At 37.2% G+C, this 27,063-nt stretch overlaps 2 protein-coding genes across 2 annotated transcripts in view; one reads left to right on the top strand and one right to left on the bottom strand.

The window, feature by feature from the left end:
* The window catches only part of LOC129729470 (pseudouridine-5'-phosphate glycosidase-like), a 106,704-nt gene that overhangs the window by 51,118 nt on the left and 28,523 nt on the right, over positions 1-27,063 (bottom strand). The gene's annotated exons all lie outside the window — the stretch shown is intronic.
* The window catches only part of LOC129729467 (uncharacterized), a 502,529-nt gene extending 475,466 nt beyond the window's left edge, over positions 1-27,063 (top strand). The window contains exon 13 of the mRNA XM_055688058.1: positions 1,286-27,063. Coding sequence (XP_055544033.1) covers positions 1,286-1,319 — 34 coding nt within the window. The 3' untranslated portion in view covers positions 1,320-27,063. The remainder of the gene's footprint in view (positions 1-1,285) is intronic.

Here is a 27,063-nt window from a genome sequence, read left to right as displayed (position 1 = left end):
CATCTCTATCACCAGAAAAGCGCAAAACATGAAGGCTACTAGAACAAGTACCGATAACTGCATGAAAGCAAGCCAACTTGATAGAATTAAGTGGCAAAATACATCTCGAGTACTAATGCGGTAATGCGCAAATCTGTTGCTATGACAACTGTTGACCAGTAAATGCGCTGTGTCTGCGCAGTGCAACTAGATCGACAATAGCTTTTATCAGTGGCAGTTTTAATTGATTATAAATTGATGACAAAAAATAATATTCAACCTTTCAAAAAGAGTTGTTTCTTTCGCTTGAATATTGAAATTGTTTTCGCATAGTTTCATCGTCATCTGGATATAAAATCTAACAAAGCTAGAGAGCGTTGTTAGATATACAATAACAAAAAACTGAAGTGATATTGGTTACACTGCAAGCGTTTTGTTTATCTTTTGATGGCGCGTTTTGACCCGCTTAATATAGAAATCGTTCATATAATTCAAATATTAATTTGATCAAGTAATTTTAAGTTGTGTGTTAAATGCTGCGACTATTGTACTAAGGAAAAGCATTTTACAGGTACGTGTTGTTATTAGATGGTGTAATGTCTTAAGCAAAGATAGTGATTGTTATTCTTGAACTCATGTTATTAAAAACATTACCAAAACCAGAAAAAACGAGCTTGTTTTCGAAATGCGGTTGTATTATGGATGAAAAACAACTTAAAACACAATATAATAACACAAGTTTTTAATTGCGCTTGTAGTACACTTGTATGACTACTTTCGTTGTTACTTATTTTCTAAGATGTTTTGTGTGTTACTTGGGCAAAATCAAGAGCTGCTATACAGTTTAAGCCACATTGAAAAAATAAACGACGCCAAATATTTATCATGATTTTCTAATGTTAACTAGGGTTTGATTGCTTTAAATGTGGGTTCCGGTTTTTCCACTAAAAAATCGCCACTAGACTGGCAACCTGAAATGTAGCATTTCTTATGTAAAATTGGTCAACAAAGCGATTGGTGATAGTTTCAGTTCGTGCAGGGCACGGAAAATGGTCTAATTTGCCCCTTTTCACCCTATTTTTTCATATTTGTAGGAATATAGGCCTTTTCCCGTGCCCTGCACAGGATGAAAGTATCACCAATCGATTTATTGACCAATTTTACATAAGAAATGCTATATCTCAGGTTGCCAGCTCAGCGGCATTAATTTAGTGGGAATTTGGGTCCGTTTTTTCCCAGTGTGCAATTTATCAATGTCATCAAAACCTCGCCATTAATAAGCATTCAATTCTCCTCTAACCCGCAGGCTTCTAAACGCACCAACGGTCACTAGAATCTGACTACGGTATTACCTGGAGCAACTGTTTGGCGATCGCTGGCGGAAAGCGAGGCCAACAGCGCGAAGCCGCGCCGAAGACCCCACGAGCAGCGGCCTGGGGAGTTACAGCTGCCAACAGCAGCAGCAACAGCAACAGCAGCAGCAGCAACAACAACAACAGCAGCAGCAGCTACAGCTACAACAGCAACATGTACAGCAGTTTGAGAAGCAAGACAGTGCCAGCAGTAGGGAGGGTCTGAAAACTAGTATGATTCAGAGGTTGCACAGCATCACCGGTAGTAGCGTTCTCAGCGGTAGCGGGGGTAGTGGTAGCGGTAGTGGCGGGGTAAATGACTATTCCGGAGGTTGTGGCGATGGGGGTGGAAATTGTGCAAGCACGACGGCTACTGCCGGAAGTAGCAGCAGTAGTGGCGCAACCACCGCCAGTAACGTCGGTGGAATGGAGCTAGAAGAGGGTGTTTCCCGGAAGCGACGATCCCGAATTACCTACGATCGGGATCAGGGAGTGCGCTTCTATCGGGGAACCGAAACCACCGACAGTAACGATTGTGATTGTGAAGATATTTGAAGGCGACGACGGTAACGATGGCGGTGACGAGCGAGAACGGAAGGTGAAAACCCGAATCAACTGTGAGAAAATCAAAGCTGTGAACTCATTAAGTTACGTGCAAACAGATTTATGTTATCGAAAACTCTAGCCAAGGCTTAGTTGTTCATGTAAAAACTTCCGTGGAAGTTTTGTCAGTCTGTTAGAAGGTGAAAAACAGCCAGCTTTTGTTCTCCCCTTCCAATAGGTAATAAGCGTCAACAAAATTAGTGAATATGAGACAAGGTTGATAAATCTAGCTTTAGTTAAACGGATTTAAAGTCCTTCGCAACATGGTGCAGGCCAATGCACAGGGGGCAAAAACGAAACACACACACAAAATCGAAATCAATCTAGTCATAGAGCATTCGACGTAAGTACACCCTTCGGTAATTCTAGTTAAGATAACCTTTTTCATAATTCGATTTTTAACAAAACCACTCATGTAGTGCTGATAAAAAAAATCCTAGTCGTTCGTAGAAAACAGCCAAAAAAACCGGGTGAAACCATCCGAATCTGCAATTCAAAAATAGCACAATAAGGTATTTCGGCTTTCTGCCCGCTACGTAGCGCATTCAGCTGCTGGCTGATGATCCGACCTTTCGCACCGATGTCTGGCCCTCGTTTACTGGAGCAAAGTTACGAAGGGATTCTTTCCGTACCATTGCCATTTACTGCTGGGGAGCTTGGTAATAGCTGTTCCAAATAAAATGCAAATTTAATCAAGGCGAAACCTGTCCGAACAATGTTCGGTTCGCCACTCTCGGGGTTGCAACTCTATGGAGTGGCGGGAGAAAACGTTCAATGAATAATTTGTTTCAAGTTTATGGTGGCGTCCATTGTTTACAATGACGAGAGCCGCACAGCGAAGGTAATAAGTGTGCTTAACTTTGATAAGAGCACGCAGCCTGTTAACCCAGGCTTCGTGATAGTATTTGTTGAAGGCAATGGAATAATTCGGTAGTTCTGTTTTTTAATTTCAATCAATTTACTCTGCTGAATTATGGAGAAAAACTTATCTATTCTTTTACATGGACATCTTGCTGTCAGAAGTTGACCTGTCAGTTCATTTGTTCATTTCAACATAATTTCACATAAACGCTGGCCGTGAAAGATTGAATTAAAAGATTTGTGTAGTAGAAAATGTTTTGGAAGCTATTTATTCTGTCCCCCATTTTGGGCGAACGATCAGTTTTGTAGCGCGCATAAAACATTGTTGATTTTCTCAAGCTCGACCATCCCTAATAAGACGGTCTGCAACCGAAAAATCTACTAATACTGGTACAAATCATTACGCTGATACCAATACAGGTTGATACTTTTTAATTGTTTGGTTTGGAGCCGTCTAATGATGATATGGTATGTTTAACTAAATCGTACGCCGCCTTGAAGTCTATAAGCAGATAATGTATCTGCAAATTGTGTTTTCGAGACTTATCAAGAATCTGTCTCAAGGTCGTCTCGCTCGAAAACCGCTCTGGTATTCACCGACAAAGGCTTCCTTCAACCTGTGGATGTTCGGACGTATCTTCCTCGTCGATATCGATTTAATTACGTTGTACAGCCGGGCATGAATCTTGCCAACCACGAAATAGTGATCAGAATCGACGATTGGCCCTTGAAAACTTCTGAAAAGTTTTGATCGTCGATCAGCATGTGGCCGATCTGGCCTCTCCATTGGAGTGCTTCTGAATGTTTAGTTGTGCAAAATGGGTTCTAGAGAAGACCATTACCTTGACCACGGTGAAGTTCACTAGCCTCAAGTCATTGTTGTTGTGAAACTTAATCAAATCATTGCTTTAACGCGTTTCTAGTAACCGCACAAAATTAAATCATTTTAACTCCAATTTTTACAACTTTTAAATAATCAATTTTAATTGATGGCGGCGCATGGTTATCGTCAATCTACACTTCGAAATGTTTAAAAAATTCCATCTTCAGAACCAACTAATAAACTAATTTCGGAACTCACACAAAATTGAAATAATTGAACTCCTAATTCGATATTTGTATCATTAGAAAAGGCTTGCAAGGTTCAATAATAAAAAAAACTGAACCGCTTTTTCCGACCTTTAATTAATTTTAATTAATGGGGGCGCATGACTATCATCAATCTGCCTATATACAAATTTCGAAAATTCTACCTTCAGAACCAACTGAATTAATTAATTTGACCTAAAATTCGAAAATGTAACGTTATCGTAAACCCTGATTAAAATATGCACCATTTTCACCGAACAAAAACCTACCCCAAACTCGCTGCAGTCTGTTCGGCCAACTTTCGAGTAAATTACGTAAGCAGTCATTGCCACAGCTGTAACAGCCATTGTGCCATACAACGCACGTAAACTTTAGCTACAGCACGGAGCTTCCAGGAAAGACCGTTTTGTTATCGGTCGGAAGCATCCATCATTCGCCACCAAACTCTGCTTTTCCCTCTGTTTTCCTTTTCTCAAGTGCAGCAGAGCAACGTAAATTCGATCATGCAATCGCATAAAAGCAAATCAGTCGAGCATTTTTCTTCGTTCCCTTCAAGCACGTCTCGATAAAATATTCACAACACAAACAAACGAAGAGAGCTGGTCACAGACATATGGCCGGTGAAGGGTGCGAAGGTAAGGATCGAAGCCATCACCTTTCCCCTCAGTCCCCCCTCCAAAGCCCTTCTCCTTTCTCCGCGAGATGGATGGAAAGCCACTCCTACTGTACCGAATACCAAGAAGACCTCGTCGCTTGTCGAGCCCTCTATCACACAATCAGACATATTTCAGTCCTAATCGTGTGATATATGATGAAGCGGGGAGTTTTCTTGACCAGAAGCAGTCGCTTTCCGCAGCGAAGCGAAAAAGCATAAGCGCACTTTCCAAATTGTTCCATTATTCACTAGCGCACACACACACATACATAGAGGCAAACATACCAATACAAGCAGCAGTAATGAGCGCAGAAAGTGATTCGTACATAATTGAAATTCAGTTTGCTGTGTACTGAAAATGTTCAACGAAATCCCCCGCCTGAACTGATGAAGACAGGGAAAAGGATAGCGAAAAGCGAAAGCAAACAGATGTGCGAGTAAAACTTACTAGGTACTCGAAGGTAACAGTTACTAGCGAGCAGAAGAATGAATGAACTAAGTTATAGCTTTAGTGAATCGATCAGAAGGTACAGAAAACGAAACGCTTTATAAAAAAACAAGTAGACCCAAAGAAAACAAACCCAACAACATTATAACCATCCTAAGGTAAGTTAGCGTTGGTGTAGAATGACAGAAACTACACGAAAGGCAGAATCATATTTTTAATTTGCAGCCAACTGACAATAAAAAAATACCCACAGGGAGAATAAATAATTTGTGAAAGTTCTCTTTCGCCACGCGCAACCGACGTTCTGCTGCACGGTAAATATTCGACCCGTTCTTCGCCGCGATTTTTGGTAATTATTCGTACATGTAAATTCAGACCAAAATTTTTTCCTCCATCCACCATCGTCAGACAGACGCTGCACAGTGATTCATTCGCTATTTCCCTCTGCTTTGTGTACCCCGATAAAATCCCGGCCAAAATAATTACTCTAATTATGTAAGCAATGTGCATACATTTTCGCAACAAAGCACCCGAGGAGCCGGTTTCCTCCAGTAAAATCCGAAGCGTGGAATGCAAGGTTGGGGAGCCGAGAATACCTCACGCAGATTGTACTAAATTTGAATGGCGTAGAATGGCGTAGCCGGTGAGGGACGGAAACAGTTGTGATTTCCGGGCAGATTACATTACAACAAATTACGTATGGAGCAAGTTTGAAGATTTATTCTGCCGCACGTGGGTGGAATTGTCAATTTCTGTGAGAGGCTTATCTTGTCGCGCTGTCCTGCACGTTGCAGGGGGACATTTGGGATTGAATAACAACAGAGATCATATAGAATATAGAACGGATTTTCACGCTGCATACTTTTTTATGTCAATCGGCTTTGATTTTGGACTGCGATATGTCTTTTTTTGCAGAGCTAATTTTGCAAATAATTGAGAGTATGTTTTTCGACCATTCACGTAACCAAACGCAGGGTTATTCATTGAGCTCTTCAATTATACAAGTGGAGCGCCTGATAAAGACCATTTTTGATGTTCATGTGAAGGAAAATGATAATGGCTACTTCGAAAGGCAACCGTCATTACCGTACAAAATAGGCGTGTTATGAAAATAATGCAGAATTTATAAAATTCATTAAACTTCGTTCAAAATACTTGAACGTCCTAACAAAGAAGATTGATCTGATTTCGCAGCAGCATTTCGAACTGGATTCGCTTACATTCTCATGTCTGCCATCCGTCAACACGAAAAGATTTTTCTGCCCCCCAGCCAGAGCCGCAAGATGCAACACACAACAGTGTAATAGATTGTTGTGTGGCTGAAAGTGCTCTATAGGTGCTGTTCCGCTGGTTGCCAACACGAAATGAGATAGATTTATCCAACATTCTCAATACGGAATAAAAAGTGTTTGCGTCTCGCGAAACTATGAGAATGATGTAGCTTGAAAAAAGGGTGAGCCACTTACAACATTTCAATTTTCGTTCATAGTAAATACTGCATAAATGTTTGCCGCAAACTGATGGACTGATATAAGTTGACAACATTTTACTTTTCGTACAGCCTTTTTATTGAATAAAATGTTTTTCGTCCCACGAAACTGAGAGAATGATATAACTTGAAAAAAGGCGGGACCACTTACAACATGGGTGTGAAAAAAAAACTCGCCAAATGAGATGAAAATGTAATTAAAATCCTGTGCAGAAGCGCTGTAGTGCGATGTTTATCAAATCCCGATAATAATGTTAGTTTTACTTCAGATTTCGATCAATCATTCATTTTTAACTAGCCTACAATTGAAAAAATATGCTAATCGATTGAGATAGTGTTTAAAATCCGTTCAATGAAAGTACGATTCTACACTATACCATCCTTTTCTCGGCTATAGAAGCGAGCTTGTAATTCGTTGAATAGTGCGAAACTGAACTAAAAATTATTGATTTTTAGCTCAATTTTTCTTTAATTTACAATTGAAAAGTATGGCAATTATTGTATCTTCACCTTTCGGTCAAGACGTTGGCCTTTAAAATCAGTTCCGTGGTAGCAGCATAATACGCATTAGAAGAGGGCACATTCTCTGTACACTTTCCACAGTATGCCGCCCTTTAAGAGTAAGATATAGGCAAGTAACTAATTTCAAGATAAACAACCGATTGTTGATCAAGTAATAATCTTGCAGTCTAGTACAAACAGTTTTTTTTACACGGGGAATACGTACCTCGTAAAAAACTGCAGTAATTTTAAATTCCCCCAATAAAACCTTGTAAAAACGCGTAAAAAACTTTAGTAGATTTTATCTCTTATCTACACACCTTTTAAGACAATTTTGAAATCCCAGATGAACCAATTGCCAGCATTCTGTCTCTCAATTCACCACCTTAAACTTGCGCTGAGAGCACTTCCAAGCTAATTGCTCATCATTAAAATCCTGTTTCCACATTTTTCTAACTCTTTCTCATAGAGAAGTTCTGAGAATTAACGTGTTGTTTGTATATGAAAGTGCATGATTGAAAAACACAATTTTGATGTTCCGGAAGAACACGAGTTCGGAGATCTTTTTTATTTCTTTATGATTCATCATCCAATTTTCAAGCTCACCTCTTCCCAGATCACGATAACTATAAAGTACATTGTGAAAATTAGAAAACAAAACTCTTGAAATATTTTTTTCCTGTCCAAAGGAAACGAAAGTTTTTATTGCCATGTTTCCAATTATAAACAAAGCAAATTCGCAAACTAATGAAGCCATTGTTTTTTGCCTGAAAAACCCATCAATATATATTACTACCTTCAAAAATCCGATAAAACATAACAAGAAGCTGCTTCCAAGTTACTCTTAAGTTTATTTTTTGTTATGATCAAGGATGGGAAAAAACTCTTCAAACAATAATCATTTGAGAAGTATTTCTTAAACTGATATTTATAAGACCAAAAAAAAGGTGCAAATTGCTCGCATTTTTGAGCGACTAAAATGTTTCTAAAAACTGTTGTTCAAATTTTCTCTGTTTTTCTAAGTTTTAACAGAGTCCTCACACTATTTGCTATTTTAGTTATTTTCTCATTGAACACCGAATTGTTTTTTTTTACAAGAACTGGTATTACGAAAAATATATTAATTTATTTTTTTTTTTATTTGATATAAATTCTAACGTTTAATGTCTTTTTAGTACCGTAGACTAAATTTAGATGTAATCTTTTTTTATTTTGAAACACATAACATTGTATAAGATCAGGTATTCACATTCTATCAACTGTTGAACGAACCATTTTTTTTTTTTCTGTTTCATGAAAGAGACAAACTATTTTTCATAACACGGGTTACCACTAAAACATGCTATTTACTCCAACCTTTTTCTAAATGTAGCATTTCATCCGAAAATACAAAAGTTTTTAAAAATACAAAATCTTACTACACTTTAATTTTACATGTTCCTTGGATTAAACAGTACATTCGAAGTCACTCAATATTGATGTGCCAGAAGAAAAACTTCAAGTTTTTCAAAGTGCAATTTGATTAAAAGCTAGGGCAACCATTAAAATCGACGATTTTTGATCTGGTTGAAATTTTGCACAAATATGACTATGGGCTAAAGATTACTCGTGATTTAAAAAAAATACTAATATTTTGGACTATTTTTCGAGAAGAGCTTTTCTTAAAATGGTATTGATTATTACAAATATTTTTAGAGCCAGAACGGTTTACTTGACCATTGTGACGTCTTCGACAAATATGTAGAAAAAAAATTATCTTAAAAAATATACACCGCAATTTTTTTTAACAAAAAAAAATTAAATATCTTATTCCTTGAAAATTTTATTTTTTTCAATAAAATATGCCAAAACTCAGTATAGTTTTCAAACTTTATCTCACAAAAGTTTCAAAAACATTTATTTTATTTGTTCATGAAAGAGCAGAATAGATTGGGTTACACAATTTTGAAGTCCCAGAAGAACACAGCTTTGGGAAATTTTTTGTTTCTTTTTGATTTATCATAAAATTTATAAGCTCAACCCTTTCCAGGTTACGATTACTATAACATACATCCTCAAAATCAGAATACAAAACACTTAGACGGTTTTGTTTCTATCTATTAGGAAAAAATATTGTTTGTGACTTTTTTCGAAAAAAAATCACAGACTAATAAAACTATTTTTTTTTATCTAGAATATTTAGAACATCGAAACTGGCTTGAAATATCTACGAAAAAATCACAAAAACTGCTCTACATTTATTGTTTGTTTTGACCATTAATGGGAAAAAGCTCACCGAAGTTCTGAAGCTGCTATTAATAAGGCAGGCGACGAAAATAAGACTTTAAATTGCTTAGAAAGTGTTATGCATTTCATAGCTGCTCTTAAAACTGTTGTTCATTTTCCAAATATAATTTTGAAAATCTCATTTTCTTTTCTCTTCACAAGGGTTAGTGTAATAAATGAATAAATTTTTCTTTAAATTCAATTATTTTTTATTTGACGTAAGTTTCCAGCAATTGTTGTATATTTGGCACGACAAAGTGAATTTGATTTGTACATTTACAGTACATTTTAATATTATTCCATCTATAACTGAGTAACGAATTTTAGTTTTTCATTTTTGCAAATAGAAATCCACTTTGTTTAGAAAAATTTTAGGAAAATTTTCCATCCAAAAAACATATTTCGGAAAACGAAGCTTATTTAAATTGAACATTTCCTCCCACAATACACAAGTTTTATTTTATTTCACTTTAATTCTTTGTTTTGTTGGGTGAACAATACATTCAAGGTCACACAATATTGAAGTGCCAGAAGAAAATCTTCAAGTTTTTTAAAGCGCAATTCTATTCAAAAAAACGCCCTCCCAGCTGGTCTTGAGGTACGATACTGGTCGTCGTAGGTTCGAGTCTCAGCTCGGGAAAGACTGTTAGTGTCAGTACGATCGTAGCGCTAGCCCCGAAATTGCCCTGTACACTTAAGAGTTAGCTGCGAAGTCTATGTATACAAACAGCAGATCGAGTTCCGGAATGTAGCACCAAGGCTTTGCTTTGCTTCGCTTTCTATTCAAAAAAATAGGGCAGCCATTTCAGTCGACCGTTTTCGATCTGGCTGAAACTTTGCACCGATTTTTTTATGGCCTAATAATGTCATTTTGTGGTAAAAGTATTTTTTTTAAATCACGATTAATTTTTTAAAAAGAATAAAACAGAAATGGTAACGATGACTACAAATATTTTGAGAGGCAGAATGATTTGATTGACGGTGTAACATTGATATGCCATATGAAGTTACTAGATTTTTGTCAATTCTATTTCGTGCGTGTTTGTCTCCCGAATGAGTTATTGTTTCACGGGGAGTCATTAAAAAAAACAAGCCTTATTTGTCATACTTGTAAATTTTATCGGCCATGATTCATAATATTTTCTATACATATATCTCAGAAACGTGATATAGGGGAAATGCTATGCGTTCGAGATTGATAAAAACGGAACATTGAAAAAACGAAACGTGATAAAATCGACACGTCACTGTATCTACAACTTTGCCGTGGATACTGTACCAACCAAACCGCTCTGGCTCTAAAAACATTTTTATCAATAACAAACTCGGCGCAGGGAAAAATACTGAGCTTAGTGCCTAATCTTGAGAAAAAAATATTTTTAAAGCCAGAATGATAGATGATGAATGATAGGTAGATGATAATTTTAACCACCAAAAAATATACACTGTAAAAAAATATATTTCTTTTTTCGAAAAATCTTACCATTTTTGTTTTTTGATTCTCAAAGTTTAATTAACCATCAAGGTTCAGTTAACATTGTGTAGTTTTCATAGAAAAAAATCATATATTTTGAAAAACGAGATTTTTTAGGTAATAAATAAATAATAACATTGTTAGTTTCTCTCCCTAATTTTTTTTTGTCTTATGGTGCAAAGATTCACAAAAACGACAATTTAAAAAAAATATTGAAATTGGGACATTTTTTTATGAAATTGCTCTACATTTTCACGCCTTTGAAAGCTACCCAATATTGAAGCCCCAGAAGAAAAATATTGAAGTCCCAGAAGAAAAATCTTTACTCATGGTTCAACTCACACATGAAAGTCATAGTGATTTCGTGATTCTTGAGACAATTATTTTCGAAAAATAGAAATTCCAGGAAATCATTTTAGGTCACTTATTATTCGCCGCTCTTTAATTTATGTTGCAAAAAAAAGTGATTGGAAATTGCAAATTGACACGAATTTACAACAAAAACAATTATTTCGTTTATCTAAAAACTTCACATTTTTAAGAAGGAAATTGGATGTGAAATTGATGTGGATTCCAAAGTTTTACGAGTGTATAATCTTCTATATTAAAACAAATCTGACCATTTAGAGATAAAGAAACTTGTTTAACCTTTTTTTAATTATGTAAGAGATTTTTACTTTTTGATTAGTGTTTGTGTCGTGTTTCAAGTCAGATTACTTTGAAGCCTTACAGTGCCGGTTTTTGGACGGAAAATAAATTTCCGCTTCAACATTATTTATTCACGGTTCAAGCACCTTTAGCATTTCACTTGCTTTCCCCTATTCCACATTTCGTTTTTATAGGGAGGATAAATTCTTTTACTTTTATAAAAAACTGACATTGATTTTGCAATTTCTCAGTTTGAACATTTAAGCCTTTTAAGTTTTTTTTGATTAAGCACCAAATTTCTATTTGTATTGCAAAAAATCGAAGAAAGGTCAAGAACCGATAAACGAAATTATTTCAAATGCATTCGCAAAATAGATGAGGAAAAAAAATGCATTCGCAAATGAAAACCCGAACCGAACAATTTTAAGTTAAATTTATTTCCATACCGGGGTCTTAATTCTTATTCAAGACTTTTTTAAGTGTTAAGTGATTTTAGAACAAAATATCGTTTGGCGTTTTTTTGCATTAATTTCTTTGAAGAGCATTTTTTTAATTTCTTTTATGAACAAGGCTAAATGTTCAAGAAACTACCAACCCCAAGGAGCCAATTTTCGATAACTAAAATAATTATCTTACATTCAAATCTCACAGTAATACCTTTTTTGTATTTCTATTCTTGTTCTTGAAATCTGCTTTCAATTTTGTTTTGCGGTTTCTTAAGTAGCAAATTAACGATTTTTACTGTCTCCACACATATATAAATATATGTTGCTCCACAGATTTGTTGTTTTGCGATATTTCAAAGTACATGTTCTCTCATACAACCATTTTAACCCTAATCAATTTTTTTGTCAACTCATCAAATATTTATCTGCAACATTTAATTACCGCAGGGAATCTCAACTCAACACAGGACTTCCCAGCATTAAAACCATTGCCCTTTAAACAAAAACCAGTCAAATTTCTCCTTGCCTCAGTCAAATCCCCGTGCAGCAAAACTTTGGTTCGTTAGTAAAACATGACCAAGCACTCTACAATAAGTTAGATTTTCGGTTGGTTAAAACTGCCCATTCTCACCCATTCCAGTGTTAGAAGCAGGTTAGTGCAGGGTACACATACTATAGCAGGGGTTTCGCCAGGAAGGCCGCGCGTTCTAATCAAAACTAGTTTCCAGCAGAAAACAAAACCAAAAAAACACTAAAATACTTACTGAAGTGGTAAGGAAAAAAAACTCTACGAAATACGATGTGCCCCCAATTTGATAGAAATGCGACATAAATGTAAGTATCCTAGTAAAAGGCACTAAGCAACAACAAAAATCAATTGTACAGCAATGATTTACGTTACCAAAACCATGTAACTCCCGGGTGTTAGATATCTACACGCAAACAAACAAAAGAAAAAATGGAAAACAATCTTCCAGAAAAAAATAATAAATGTTATAATTTACTTCCTGCGACAGCAAAGGTCACACAAACACAACGGGCAATAATTGCAGCCGGGAAGAGAGTTCAAGTTGCGAGAGAGTGAGGATGATGATGTGTGTGCGCGCATATTGCAAATATTAACCTGATGTGAAATCATATCTGTACTAGAACAAACAAATCAAAATTCTTTAAGTGCAAGGTAAGACCCGGACCTAAAGCAAAGATTTCTTCAAATTAAAAGTACCGAAATGTGTGAACAAAACGAAAAAAAAAACGATAACAACATGTGGCTCATCCGACCTACTGCAGAGTAAATGAATGATGCCATGTTAGCCTCCGAAATGTCGGCAACCGGGGATAAAAAAAAAAACATAAACGTTGCAGCTGCATTTCCATGCCCAGCCGGAACCAAACCGTGAAAATTAGTGTACGCAAAATTGAACAAAAACAGTATTCAATTAAATGTAACTGCAAACTAGGTTCGTTTTTTCGCCAGCGTTTCCATGTTCCCCCAAACCCGTTTTTCCCACAAACGTGCACTTTGGAGAAAGATTAAATTACATGATAATGTTTAAATATACAAAATTGAAATGAAAACGAACTCATTCAGTGTGAGAGTGAAACAAAATAGAGAACAAAAACGAGAAGGAGGAGAAAAAGTTCTATTGCATTCAGCGTGACTTGGCATGACTTTCGCGAACGATGCAAAGCCAAAATAATCCCCGAAATAAAAAAACACACACACACATAACAGGGCGCGTTAGGGTTTATAACGATAATGACGGAGCATTCATCGGGGACGGGAATCATTCGCGGGAATGGAGTCGTTTTCCGTGTTTTGTAGCGCGATAGGAGCCTAGCAAAACGAGTGGAATAGTTCATCGGAACACGAGAGATAGACACACAGCTGATCCTAAGTAGCGTCGAATTGTAGACACCGCAATACTGCTGCCCATATGCGGTGGAAATGGGCTTTCATACGTTACGGCTGGGCGCTCAGAATATCGACGAAGTTGAACGGTTATCGATTTTTTAGGGGGGCGATGAGTGTAATCCATATTGAAATGTGGTAAATTCTCCAATATTGGTGAGTTTTGAAAGAATATCCCTCGTCTCAGAAATTTACATGTCAATTGGTAATAATAAAAAAAAAAGTTTTCCAGTCGGTGCGTCACAAATTGTCCAAGATAATGCACCTATTTCTCCTATTTTCCCTTGAAAGTATGTGGTGGCAAGTATGCAGCGTAAAAAAAAAATAATAAAGGGTTACATGCTTTGAAAATACAGGAGGTCTACTTTTGATTCCTTGAATTTTTCCATTGACAGAGTAATCGCATAATTTTCGACTGTGAAAAAAACTCAAATGAATATGTATTTGTTTTAGAGTTTAAAACCGAGAAGTGTAAGATGGATCTTACGGAAGGTGCACTATCTGAGCAATATGGTAGGTGATGTAGCACTTCAAAAATTTCAACGACTTTGGTAGCATGAGGCAGAGCGTTGTCATGCAACAGACTGATTTTTCGTGCCTCTGCCATTATTCGTGCGGTGCTCGGCTTAGTCGCGTCAAGTGAAGTCGATATCGTTTCTCAGTTTCGGGTAACTCAACATACCGAAGCAAGCTGTTTCTGCGTTTAGCATGGATCCACATCGAACAATTCCTCCAGCTCGGTGTCTCCGAACCTATTTGGCCTTCCTTCACGGAGAAAGTTTTCAACATCGAAATTACCATTTCTAAAACGACGGAACCAACCACGGTACATTGTTTCACTGAAAATAACTTTTCCGTAAACTTGTTTTTAACTTCCGATGCGATTCAGACACTTTTGGTAAATGACGATTATTTGGCACAAAATCAAACATTTCAACACAACTAAAAGTATATGATGCCACAATAAAACCACTCACGTGGTAAATAGGTTTATTTACCATATGTCTTAGCTTGGTTTACCACGGCTTAGATATGTCAAAATCGAACAGCACTAACTGCTGGAGCCAGTTTTTGAAATCGAACAGCCGAGAACGTTATTTTGTGTGTTCGTTACAAAAACGCATTGCTTATTTGTCTCCAGTGTAATATGTGGAAATTCTGGTAGCGAACTATCACTTTTTTGTTGATTTTTCTAATGTTAGTCTGATACAACTTTCGAGCTCTTTTTGTGTCCAATGTTATCAAAGATAGCCAAGAGGAGGGTGAGAAATAATCAACATTGAGACAAAAAAAGGAATATCTTTGATAAAAGATTGTGTACAAGTTACAACGTTTGTAACTTGCACACAAATAAATGTTTGTTATTCTAATTATTTTAATGTTTCCGAAGACTGTTTGGTTTTTGTAAGAGAACTGTAAAAAGGTTGTAAAAACTTGTATTGAATTATATGAACTCACTTTTTACCATCTTGAAAATTAAAACTTTTAGAAAGATTATGAATATAAAATTCATTATTCGAAATCACCACAAGAACTACATAGCGATGTTCAAATACGTCGATTGTTGCAAAAAAACAATAATTTCAGAAATACACAAACCATCGACCTATAAAAATCATTTCGCGTTTCTCCATCCAGGAACCTTAACCAAAAGACACGCTTGTCATTTCTCCTCAAAAAATCACTAGCGTGTAGAAGAATATCTTTCAATGCGAAAAAAAACCTGCTCTCACACTGTTAGCCAAAGCGACGCACTCGCTTGAAGAGAGCAGCGAATCGTGCATATCAGATATACAGCATGCAAAAAAAATACCGCGGTAAAATCTGAAATATTTCTCCAAAGAGATAATAATCTGATGTGAACTTTCTCACACGAAAGGACATTACGCTCAATAACTCCACAACAGAGCCCTAGCTCTGTATTTCTAAGCATATATCAAATAAGGGAAGCATCAAGGTAAGAAAGTAGATAGCGTTGCTTACTTCGCATCTCGAAACTGAAAAATAAATCCAGACAGCCGTCACGCATGTTTGCTCTTCGACTGCTCTCGAACTTATCTCAGCAGTGCGTACCGCGGTGTACTTCAGTGTATTGTCACTAGGGTGACTCACCGCTCTTGGCTTGCTCACCTATGGTGTAAACAGCAAGTGTATTAATTTTTCTGCGAGCGGTAGAAACACAGCACAAAACAAAACAAAGAGGTTTGGTGCAAAAAATCGCAGCACGCAGCGCTCATGGTGGGCAAAAGTGATTCACTCTGCTTTTTCCGCATATTGAAGAGAACATCAAGCCTGCCAAAAGATGTGTTTTTGACGGAGGATTACATTTTACGGCAACATTCTGAGACGTGGTATAAAATAAAAATCTAAACACAAAAATTGCCTCATTTTAAATGCTTATAGCTCGGTCAGTAATCAACGAGTTTCCTTCATTCTAGGAGTGAATGATTGGAAAATTACGAATCCAACAAAAAGCGGAATATTGTGATCGTATAATCCTAACTAACTATTGTACTACTGAAAAATGAAGAGCCTTGTTTAAAACAAAAATTTTGACCAATGGAAACAGCCTAAAATGATCAAATACCACTCAATAAAAGTATTTCCGTAATCGGATTAATTCCCAGAGGCTAAAAATCAACCTCCGGCAAACATCGACGTTTATTTCAATCTTGGAATTAAAATGAATCAGTTTTTTGAGAAACATTGTTTGTTTAAAAGCTCTAACGTTTGGGTTAAAAAAAAGTGAACAAAATTTGACGATTTTTCATGGGTTTACCTTTACACGCACTGACGAAACTACGCATGCAGCATCGATCATATTAATCTATGAGTCAGCAGAAAAAAATTGACAGCTCTATCAGTCGAACTCTAGCCATGGCGAAAACAGTGAAGCTAATCCGTCCAGAAGTATGCGCGGTCAAAGAAAGAAAAACGCCCGGTTCCGGGTGGTCGACGGCCCTGAGCGACAAGAGGCTTCAAAGGATGTTGAAGAGGAAGACCGAGGGAAAAGTGGCTACATCACGACTAGACGGTGTTGATGGACGACGAGACCTGTCTCACCCTGGATAGCAACGACTGGCAGGGCACTTCGTATTTTACCTCTCCCACTAAAGAAGTGAGCGACGAGGTGAAGTTTATTTCACACACCAAGTTCTCTAAGAAGGTGCTACTGTGACTGACAATTGCAATCAGCGAGAAAGAGATGTCAAAGTTGCTCTTCTTTCGCTCCGGATTGGTCGTGAACGGGGAAATTTATAGTACGTGCCTGCCGGAAGTTGCGTCGTTCATTGAGAAATATCAAAAGGCCGAAGACGCTGGCGTCGGCCCACTACTGAAAGCGATCATTGGAAGAGATGGACCTGCTGAATATCATTGTAGTACCCAAGTTGGCGGACCCGTCCAACGTTTCCAAGTTGCGTCCCATCGAGGATTTCTGACCAAGCCTGAAGTGGCCTACACGCATGTTTTCGTCCGCCATGGCAAATCTTCCCGTTAACTGCCGGGAGGCCGCACGCAAAGACTTTACGGAAGCTACACTTAAAATTTTTGCCGGGTCTCGGTAACTTATTGCCGAGAACGGCACCACTGAGTGCTCGGTTAAAAGCATAATGACAGCTGTCACATTTTTTCGTAAATCTCGGTTCACCCAACTGAAATTTCGGCACAAAATATCCGAAATCTCGGTAGTAATATTTTGTGCCGAAATTTCAGTTAGGTTAAGCCGAGATTTACGATAAAATGTGACAGCTGTCATTATTTTTTAACCGAGCACTCAGTGATGCCGTTCTCGGCAATAAGTTACCGAGACCCGGCAAAAAATTTCAAGTGTGTAACATGCTTAGTTTCCATGGGAAATTTATCAAACACAATTATCTGTCTTAGTTATTTTTTAACGTAATCAGGGAATTTTTGAAAAAATAATTAAGGCCTAGAAATATTACTGAAGTTTACAGCATAATCAATTTGATTTACCTCCATGGAGTGTGTTCCCTAACCTATTGAAACAAAAATACATTGACAACTCTACGTTGACTTTGCGGTCATGGCTCATACACAGCCTCTTCAACTTTTTTGTAAAAATAGGTTTTTTTGTGAAGCAACTCGCCATTTTCGAATTGCTCAAATCAATTTAATAATTGAATGCCAGGTCCGCCCGCTTTTTAGCAGCTTTAAGTTAAGAGCTGTTACTAATTTGAATTGCGGAGAACTTTTCATGCTCATCAAAAGAATCGAGGGTAACTTTTCAACGAATAATTAGAAATGAGATTTTTTCTTTCATCAAATTATAATTATAACTAGAAATCTGAAAAAAAATGCAATCTTTTAATAGAACAATTGGCTAGCAGGAACGAAGTAACTCTATACTGGGACAGGGCTGCCACATTTATTTTTGTATTTTTACTCGAAAATGTCTGTATATCTGTTTCACGGGCTAAAAAATCTGTATAAAAAAATCTGTATCGAGCAAACTAAGAATGTTGGATGAAAATTTTCTTCGTTAAAGAATATATTGAAACAAATCACCATTTTTTACTTTAGCTTAATTTTTTATTGGTGTCAAACTTATAATCAGGTGATAATCAAATGTTGTAACTGAACACGAAATTGCTTATTTTTCTTTACGTGATGTTTATGCATTTTTTTTGTTAATTTAATTTTAGTAGCTCCTGCTTGGTTAGCAACGTAGCTTTTAGCTTTCAAAATTAAGCTCATAAGCTTAGGTGCCATGAGATTTCTGGCTTTAGACTTGCTGCAATTATATATTGAGTATATATTGAATGCGTTCTACACAAGCTGAAGAATGTGGAATTATTGAAAAAAATTCGCTCAAATGATGTCAGTAACGGAACATGAATTTACCATTCGGCATTGTCGCGTCCAACTACTCAGACCAAGTTAAGTCATCTGTTCCAACGAATCTTCCGGTCATAAAGTTTGTTCTTAGCAGGCAAAATTCGTTATCCAAATCTTGTCGAATGTTTTAGGATTAAATAAAGCTACCGTTTTTACAACAGGATCGATGAAATCGAACAGCTTTGCATTTTGTTTAACGAATTTTGAATAGAAATCCCGTCAAATATTTCGAAACGTCATTTTTCGCCTTCGTCCAAGCCTCATCTTTTTTCTTTTGCAACGGTACCAACATAAACAGCATCAGGTTTTTCACAAAAGTTTGAAAGTCGTTGAATCTAATTTAACATTACAAGAAATTGATTTCAGTTCAAATAGCAAAAAATTCTGTAAAATCTGTATTTTTGACAATATTCTGTAATTCTGTAATACAAATTCTGTATTGCATTTTTAGTTCAAAAATCTGTAAAATACAGAAAAATCTGTATATGTGGCATCTCTGTACTGGGTGCCTGGCTATCGTGGTATTGATGGAAACGAAAAAGCTGACAGTCTTTTTTTTTGTTTACAACATGTATGAAAGCAGTCTAGCAAGAAAAAGTTCAGGATCAGCTTGCTGAAAAGTACCGTCTATCCGTGACAGCAAATTTTAAACTAATTCGGCTCTCTTTGTGTTGCACAGTTCTCTCTGCTATCCATACGTTCGGCACACAGCCCGACAGCCACTGACAACAGCGCACACATGCAATGCCAAAAGGGATGCTATTTTTTATTTCCTCATGTCAGTTGGCTCTTCCAAGCTGTCGCTACTGATAGCCAGCACGACATGCTTCGGTACAAGTCGAGCGAGCTGTCAGGTGTTTATGATTCACGAGAGTCAGGTCGATGCTATAATGAAAGCGAGGCGGTGCGAAAACCATTTTTTGTCACGAGGTAAAAAATATAAACAATGAGAAAACATATGAAACGATTATCATCGATAACAGGCACAGCCGATCAGCAGGCTATCCTCAGCGCAGGCCAAACCAACAAGACATCCTCAAAATGAACAAACTAAGCTGTCATGTCCGAACGAACAAAATACATGCGCAAGAATGAGCTGTCGTGTGCAATACAAGACAGCTTCGTTGTAAGCTTTAGCTGTTCGTGAGTCCTCATGGATAGCTTATTCATGAGGCGGTTATGGTAAAAAAAAGAGCCCAGTCGTCAGTATATTGTCGCGCCACAGTACTTTTCCAAAGCCTGTTCAGGATCATATTTTATTGTTTCTGATCCATTTTGTGCAGTGTGCTCTGAGGACTAAAATGAAAGCTTAGGAAATGTCCATGATAGAGTCGAACTGGAACGCCACCAAAAGACCAAAAGTGCAATAAAAGTACGGAGCTTACTAAATCTTAGGATAAATTTCCTCCGGGTATTCACAGGTCTGTTGACTGGTCACTGTCCGAGTGGGTATCATTTTTATAAAATGAGAAAAACTTACTCAACACAACGTCGTTTTTGCCAGTGAGAAACTGAAACTGCTAGATATTACTCTGCAGCTGCTCAAGCGCTATTCAATCAAAGGATGTTGTTATTTGGACAGGGTCTACTAACACTCTTAGAAATTTCGCAAAATGATCCTGGTAGAGTACCTATTAGTTTGCTAAAACTTTGCTAATGGATGTATTCCCAAATGAGAGTTTTTTTTCCCCGAAAAAAGTATATCAGAACTGTACTTCTCCGATCCAAATAGTGTGGAAAATACATTTCGATTACCAATTTGAGATACATGTCACTCTTTTAACGGTTTTACTAACAATTTTATAAAAACCTGGAAAGAAGCTAAAGTCACCACCCAAATCTCCTGATGGCTGATATTGCAAATATTCACTGTAAATGATAGATTCTCAATTGACTCAGTTAAAACTACGATTTTCAGTTTCAACACGAACAAGCTGAAGGCGAAAATTCCTTTCAGCTCCAGTCAGTTGACAGTGATAACGCTGACTAGCAGCGTTACTGTGATTTCGCGCACGCAGTGTAATTGCGTGTAACTGTTCATGCGGTTGGGATTTTACTTCGTCGACTTCATGCAATGGATTGGCTTAGATGAAACAATTCAATATTATCAAAACATATCATTTATTTCACTAAAAAGATTTTCACAGGGAAATTAACACCGGCGACATTCAACATCAATTTGAGGAAGTGATAATAAAATTACTGTTGTTACGCTTTCTCTGTGTAGCTTCAAAATACAACATTGGTTAGAAGGACAATTACAATACAACCAGGGCCGGCGTCACCTTATTTTCCCGAGTGGGTAGTAAGGAATAGGAAATGCTCATGGGTGACAAAGGCGTAGCCGGAGGGGCGACCTAGAGATACCTGAACATAATTTAACGAAAATTTGACAGTGGATGCCAATGGAATGTTTAAGAGAAATTGGATTTTCAAATTTTGTTCAGTAGTAATGTTTGCATTGAAAAAAATTTAAAAAAATTTTTCGGATGGTGATAGCAAAAAACCAAGACAGATAATTGTTTTCGATGAATTTACCATGGAAGGTAATTATATAAGCTCAGTTGCAAAAGCAATTCCACGCCCTTGCGACCGGAACATTCGCTATGGTGGACGAAAACATGAGTGTAGGCATGTTTTTGAGTTCTTTCTTCGTTTTCTTTATCAATTCCTCCTCAATTTTTGCGACTAAATTGTTGGAGTAGGACTTACGCTTCTCGTTCGCCCAGAAACTCTGGATGGGACGCACCCTGGGTACCGCATTGATTTTCAGCCGCTTCAACTCTTCCAACGATTGTTTCGAGTAATGGGCCGACACCAGATCCGGCCAGAGCACAGCGTCTTCGCTCCTATGGTATTTCTTGATGAACGACTCAACTTCCGGCAGGCACTTCGTACTATACATTTCCTTGTTCACGGTCAGTACGGAACTTCTCCCTGATTGTCAGCCAAACCAGCACCTTCTTTGGGAACTTGGTGTGTGAAATAAATTTCACCTCAAAGGTAACATCCTTCGTGGGCGAAGTAAAATACGGAGTGCCCTGCCAGTCGTTGCCAAATCGCGATTCGCCGAAAAAATCGACTCGACCATATCATTAGGCCGCTGCCACTGCGTCATTGCCTGCAGACCAATGGACGGGACTGTCGCTTTCTGATGTCCATGTTTGCCTTTCCACTGTTTGGCCGGTTACACCGACCTTCCGATCAAGCGCACGCAGCAATGTAGCCACTCTTCCCTCGGTCTTCCTCTTTAGCATTCTTTGGAGCTTCTTGTGGCTCAAGGTCGTCGGGTGTTTTCGCCATTACGGTTAGAGTTCGAGTCAGTTTTTTCTCATGGGTTACTATGATTGATGCTGCATTGGTAGATTCGTCAGTGCGTGTAAAGGTAAACCCACGAAAAATCGGCATTTTTTAAGCATTTCCTTAATTAACGTTAGGGCTAAACAGTTTTGTATTCTCGAAAAAAAAAGAATCCATCCAAAATTTGAACTTAATCGAAGTTTCACTTACAGTCATGAAAGTCTTACATTTTTGACCAGCCTAAAAATGCACGAGTAGTTCTTGAAGTTTCCGAAATCGATTTTTTTTATAACAAATCTCTTAGAAATGTATGAAATGTCGAGATCTGATGTTGTTTTATAAAAAACTGTTTAAAAAAATTAACTTTCAGGGACATTGAAACTTTTGGGCTGGGAGATTCGAGCTACAACAGAACACACAAGAGACACTCCCCGCTCGAACATTACTTTCATCGATCAAAGAACTGTAACTTTGACCGCTTTAAGGCTCTACTTCCTGAAGTCCGATTGAGCTCAAATTTAGCATGGGAAATTTTTACTAGAAAACAAAACTTTAGAACTCTATCGTAAATGAAGTTTAGAACCCTATCTTGAATGAAATTCTCTATCGTAAATAATACAATTAAAAAAATAATCCTTTTCCCTGAGAAACTTTACAAATGTACATAAATCTGTAGATTTATAACCTCTCGCTCAACGATATCCGAATCTATCGCTCGCAATTTTTTGCATTTTTTTGAGTTTTGTCAGATAGTTCCGTGTGGGTAAGTACCCACATGAATATTTTCTGAGTGGGTAATACTACCCATACTACCCACATGAACCGCCGGCCCTGAATATAAAAGAAAAGCTGCATTAAAACTATTTGGAAATAATTGGTATGCTCTATAAGCTGTTTTAAAAGCCTTTTTGTGCTCTACTGTTGATGATTCACCAGCCAAATGATCTCGACCGAACTTTGCAAACATTTTTGATCGGCAGATATTTTAAACGTGTAGAGAAATTCTTCAAGCTCAAGATTATTTAAAGTTTACACAACAACCCTCAGAGTAATAAATTTGAAACGGTGGAAATCAAACGAACTGCCACTGAAGGATCACTTAATTTTTGTTACGAATAATGAAAAACTAAAGAATGAACATTGCATTATAGTGATATATTCCCCTATGGTTTACAGTGGCTAATTTTTACTTTCAAACAGAAGCCCTGCAAAAATAAAAATAATGGAAAAAATCAACTCTTTTACAAATGTAATTCAAAATTTCGTGTTCGTTTTCATATTTTATAAACGCTGTACAGAAAGCTACTTGATATTTGTGCCATTACTTAGAGTACGGTGCTATGCGTTAGACAAAATGGTCAAAATGAAAATGGTGATGGCCTAATGGACCATCGACATTATTGATGATAGGTATTACAAAAGTTACGCATAAAAATGATTAAGAGAATAACGGTAGGTTCAAACACCTCAATGTTGATGGAAATTGCACTAAACCCTCGATAGACATAGAAGACTTCAACCATTTGAACACCTTAAAAAGTTTTGAATATCAATTTCACTCAAATTCATTCATATATTGATTCAAAAACTAACTTTCACGAAAAAAAAAATCCCTCGTATCGAACCGATCTACACATTTGAATAAAATTACCGAAAACATCACCCTAAAAAGCATCGTCTCTCAGCCATTTTCCGCCCTCAGCTAACCGCGCTATGAGCTCAACATTAAATTACAGTCCGAGCAAGCTCATAATTTCAAGCTAGGAATGCCCTCTTGCCAACCCCATTTCGGTTCGCTTTTAGCTCCGCTGCCGTACACTGGAATTTCGTAAGTATCCGCGAAATCGCAGCCCCCAATCTACCACAGAAAAAAAATAACTTAGACTCCGTTACTGTGCTTCCTTCTACGCTGCTAACAGGGTGTTGTCCCAGTGGGCGTTACTATTATTATCCATCATTATCGTTATTTTTATTTTCACTAAATTTTCCCCTTCTGCTGATGTAACAAAACAGCTTCGGGCACGTGGATCTTAACTCTTTTTTTGGTCCTACTCTTTCTATCAGTTACATTTCAATTGCATCACGCTCCGGGTGAACATTTCTTTCATGTTGACCCATAAAGTATTCCCCGTCCTCTCCGTTCCTTTTTTTTTCTATGTGGTCTCGACGGAAATGCGCTGCTGGTCAGCAAAGCTCGTATAAAAGTTATGATTTTTCTGTAATATCAAAAGAGCAGCGCGGTTGGGTTTTGTGCTTTTCGTTTCATTTCGTTTCACCTTCACTAAGCGAAGCCATCCCCTCCCGGTGAATGATGTGGGCGGAGACTCCAGCTCCCCAGCAGGAGTAAACGGAGGAGACGCAAATTGGATGGAATTACTCACAAATTGTTTCGTGACGTTTCTCTGAATAAAGTCTAGTGGTTCAACTTCTTAGAATATTTTAACCAGCCACCGTATGAAAGCTCAGTCCCGCGTTGGGTTAACTAACTAAGGAGAAACAAAACTATAATATAAATCAAAACAAAAATAAACAAACAACAAAAATTGCTTTGGGAAATTGCTTTAACTGAGTGTAAATAATTTTTCGATAAATTCGTAAAAGAATATAACTAGAACAGAGAGAATAATAAGTAACAGTAGACAGGCAAGATGTAGATATGAAAAAGATAGCCTCTCGTTTATAGAACAACAAAAAATAACGCCGGCACATGATTGTTCAGTGAGGTGCTTTATTCTTTACTCTCGTTGTCTGTACCTAAGATTGCTACAATTTACCGTTTATCTTCGTCACCAGTTATGGAAAGTTGTACAGTTTAGCGCTCTTGCGGCAGCACATTTTCCGAAGTTTCTTCGTAACTCTTCGAACACTACTCACACTTTCTAGTAAATGGAATTTCAAACTAACTATCTAACTAGACTCATTAGTAAAGCTATTACGTTTAGCGATGTGCGTACCTTAAACTTGAGAACTTTGTACATTGATGTAAAAAAAAAGCACGAGCTGTCAGTGTGTCTCCGCGCGACGGCTCGCAAAACCTTAAAAAAGTGGACACACACCCACATGAACGTCGAGTGCCTTAATTTTGTACTGCATGCAAATACCTAACACAAGAAAAAGATTACATACAAAGATTCAAACCGACATATTTTTGTATGAAGCAAAAAAAAACAGCAAAAACTTCCACGGCGAACGTGCTGATAGTGTAAATTTTTTGAATGGAAAAACAATCTAGAGCCATTCACCGTTTTCATCTCGCGATTCGCGATTATCGCGACGAAAGACCTCACTGAACGATTGTTCGGAATGCTTCCATCCTATTCAAACCAGAAACAACCACACACTTCAAAAGTTATGTTTGAAAAAGACGAGTCAGATTAGGAAAGATTTTCTTTTCCTGGTACCATTTACGCTTCAGCCAAGAGTAGAAACATAACCAAACCATAGAAAAAGAACTAGGAAAGTTGTCTAGAACATGATCTGCACAAAAAGTAACTAGACGCGAGCTAGCTGACGCAGAGTAGACGCAGAACGGATTCAGATAGGTAGCTATGTTTTTCAATCAAAATCTTAAAAAGAATTATTGCTAGAATATCGATCATAAATCGTACATTGAGGACGACTTCAGTGGATAAACGAAAATGCGTAGAGATGATACAATGTACACTATAAATTCGCAAAGTTCACTAAACCAATGAAGATTTTCCCCATAAATAACTCCATGAGTGATTAATTAGTCAAATTTAAATACCAAGAGCTAAACTAAACATAAAAAACATAAAAAAAAAAGATTAATCAGTAAATCAAATTAAAAAACTAGTCCGAGCGATTACTCTTACTAAGACTAAAAAATATGCACGGGAGATTACCATATGCATATTGTATGAAAATCATTCACATACGAAGCAGCACAAAACCTATTAAACTATAAATAGCAGATGTAGAGGAATGTTACTGGAACGAACAAAGCAAGAAGTGAATTCACATACAACACACTCCCTTCCGGGCACGCATGTTTCGAACAACATGTGCGTTCGGGATTAAACCACAGCAACACCAAAAATCGGATGCTCAACGGCATAAAATTACCACAAGCATGTAGAAACAATGTACAAGTGAAATCTGTTATGACACGTTATTGAATATGCCCCAACAAACCACGAGCCCAATTCAGTTACCCTCCCTTACACTTTTCTGCGCAAGACAGTTGAAGCGATTAATGGAATTGATCAGCCAAAAATGAATGTTGTTATCGACCACAGTATCGCCGCTCAACTGAGCTAACAACACACAGACCAAACAAACAAAAAAATCACCCAATTTTTACGTATTGTTTCACTACACGGCTCGACATTATACTGATGTATAATCAATAAATGAGATAAAAAACCCATATTGAAAATATGCAAATAATTACACCCGCATACACAGCAACACATACACACACACAAAATACATTCGAGGCGAGCTGTAATAAATCAAAAGTTGTCATGAGAAACAAATCCTTAAATTAACACCCTCTCACACAAACTGCCGTATAGAGCTGCTGCAGCCTAGCAAGCAGCACTGAGCATCGAAAACACAAAGCGAACAAAACAAAAAAAAAAGAAGAATAACGAACGACCAGTTTCCAATAAGTTTCGTGTCAATTGCATTTAATCTTATTTTTCCATCCACAACCGCAACCATTCGACTAACCGAGGTTACTGGCATTCCCGATGTGGATCATCAACTTCATCAACCTGTGTGTAACACGAAGGCGTAGAATAATGCTCTTTATAATAGCAAACCAAAAACCAAAACAAAAAAAAAACAAGTCTAAATACAGCGTGTACTGTGCAACAGATAACGAACAAACAAAACAAACCCTGTATGTGAAACTGTGTAACTTTATATGATACAATTGAGACAAAAACAAGAAACCAATACCGAACGAAGGAGGTAAGCTAAAGGTAATGCCACATATGCAAAAAGAACAAACCAGACCCCGGCAAGATACACAGACACACTGCAAAGATATTAAAAACACAAAATATACTGTATTTATAACTATTATAGATCTTTATGAAAATTTATCCTGTTGCAAATCAAACAGCTAAAAGTAAAACCTTGTACATAATTGAACAAATAATAAACAAACTGAGAAAAGGAAAACAAAAATAAAATTAAAAGTATTTGAAAAATAAA

This window comes from Wyeomyia smithii, chromosome 3 (assembly GCF_029784165.1).
Source record: "Wyeomyia smithii strain HCP4-BCI-WySm-NY-G18 chromosome 3, ASM2978416v1, whole genome shotgun sequence".
Taxonomy (NCBI): domain Eukaryota; kingdom Metazoa; phylum Arthropoda; class Insecta; order Diptera; family Culicidae; genus Wyeomyia; species Wyeomyia smithii.
Note: the sequence above shows the minus strand (reverse complement) of the source record. Positions and strands in the feature narration are given on the sequence as shown.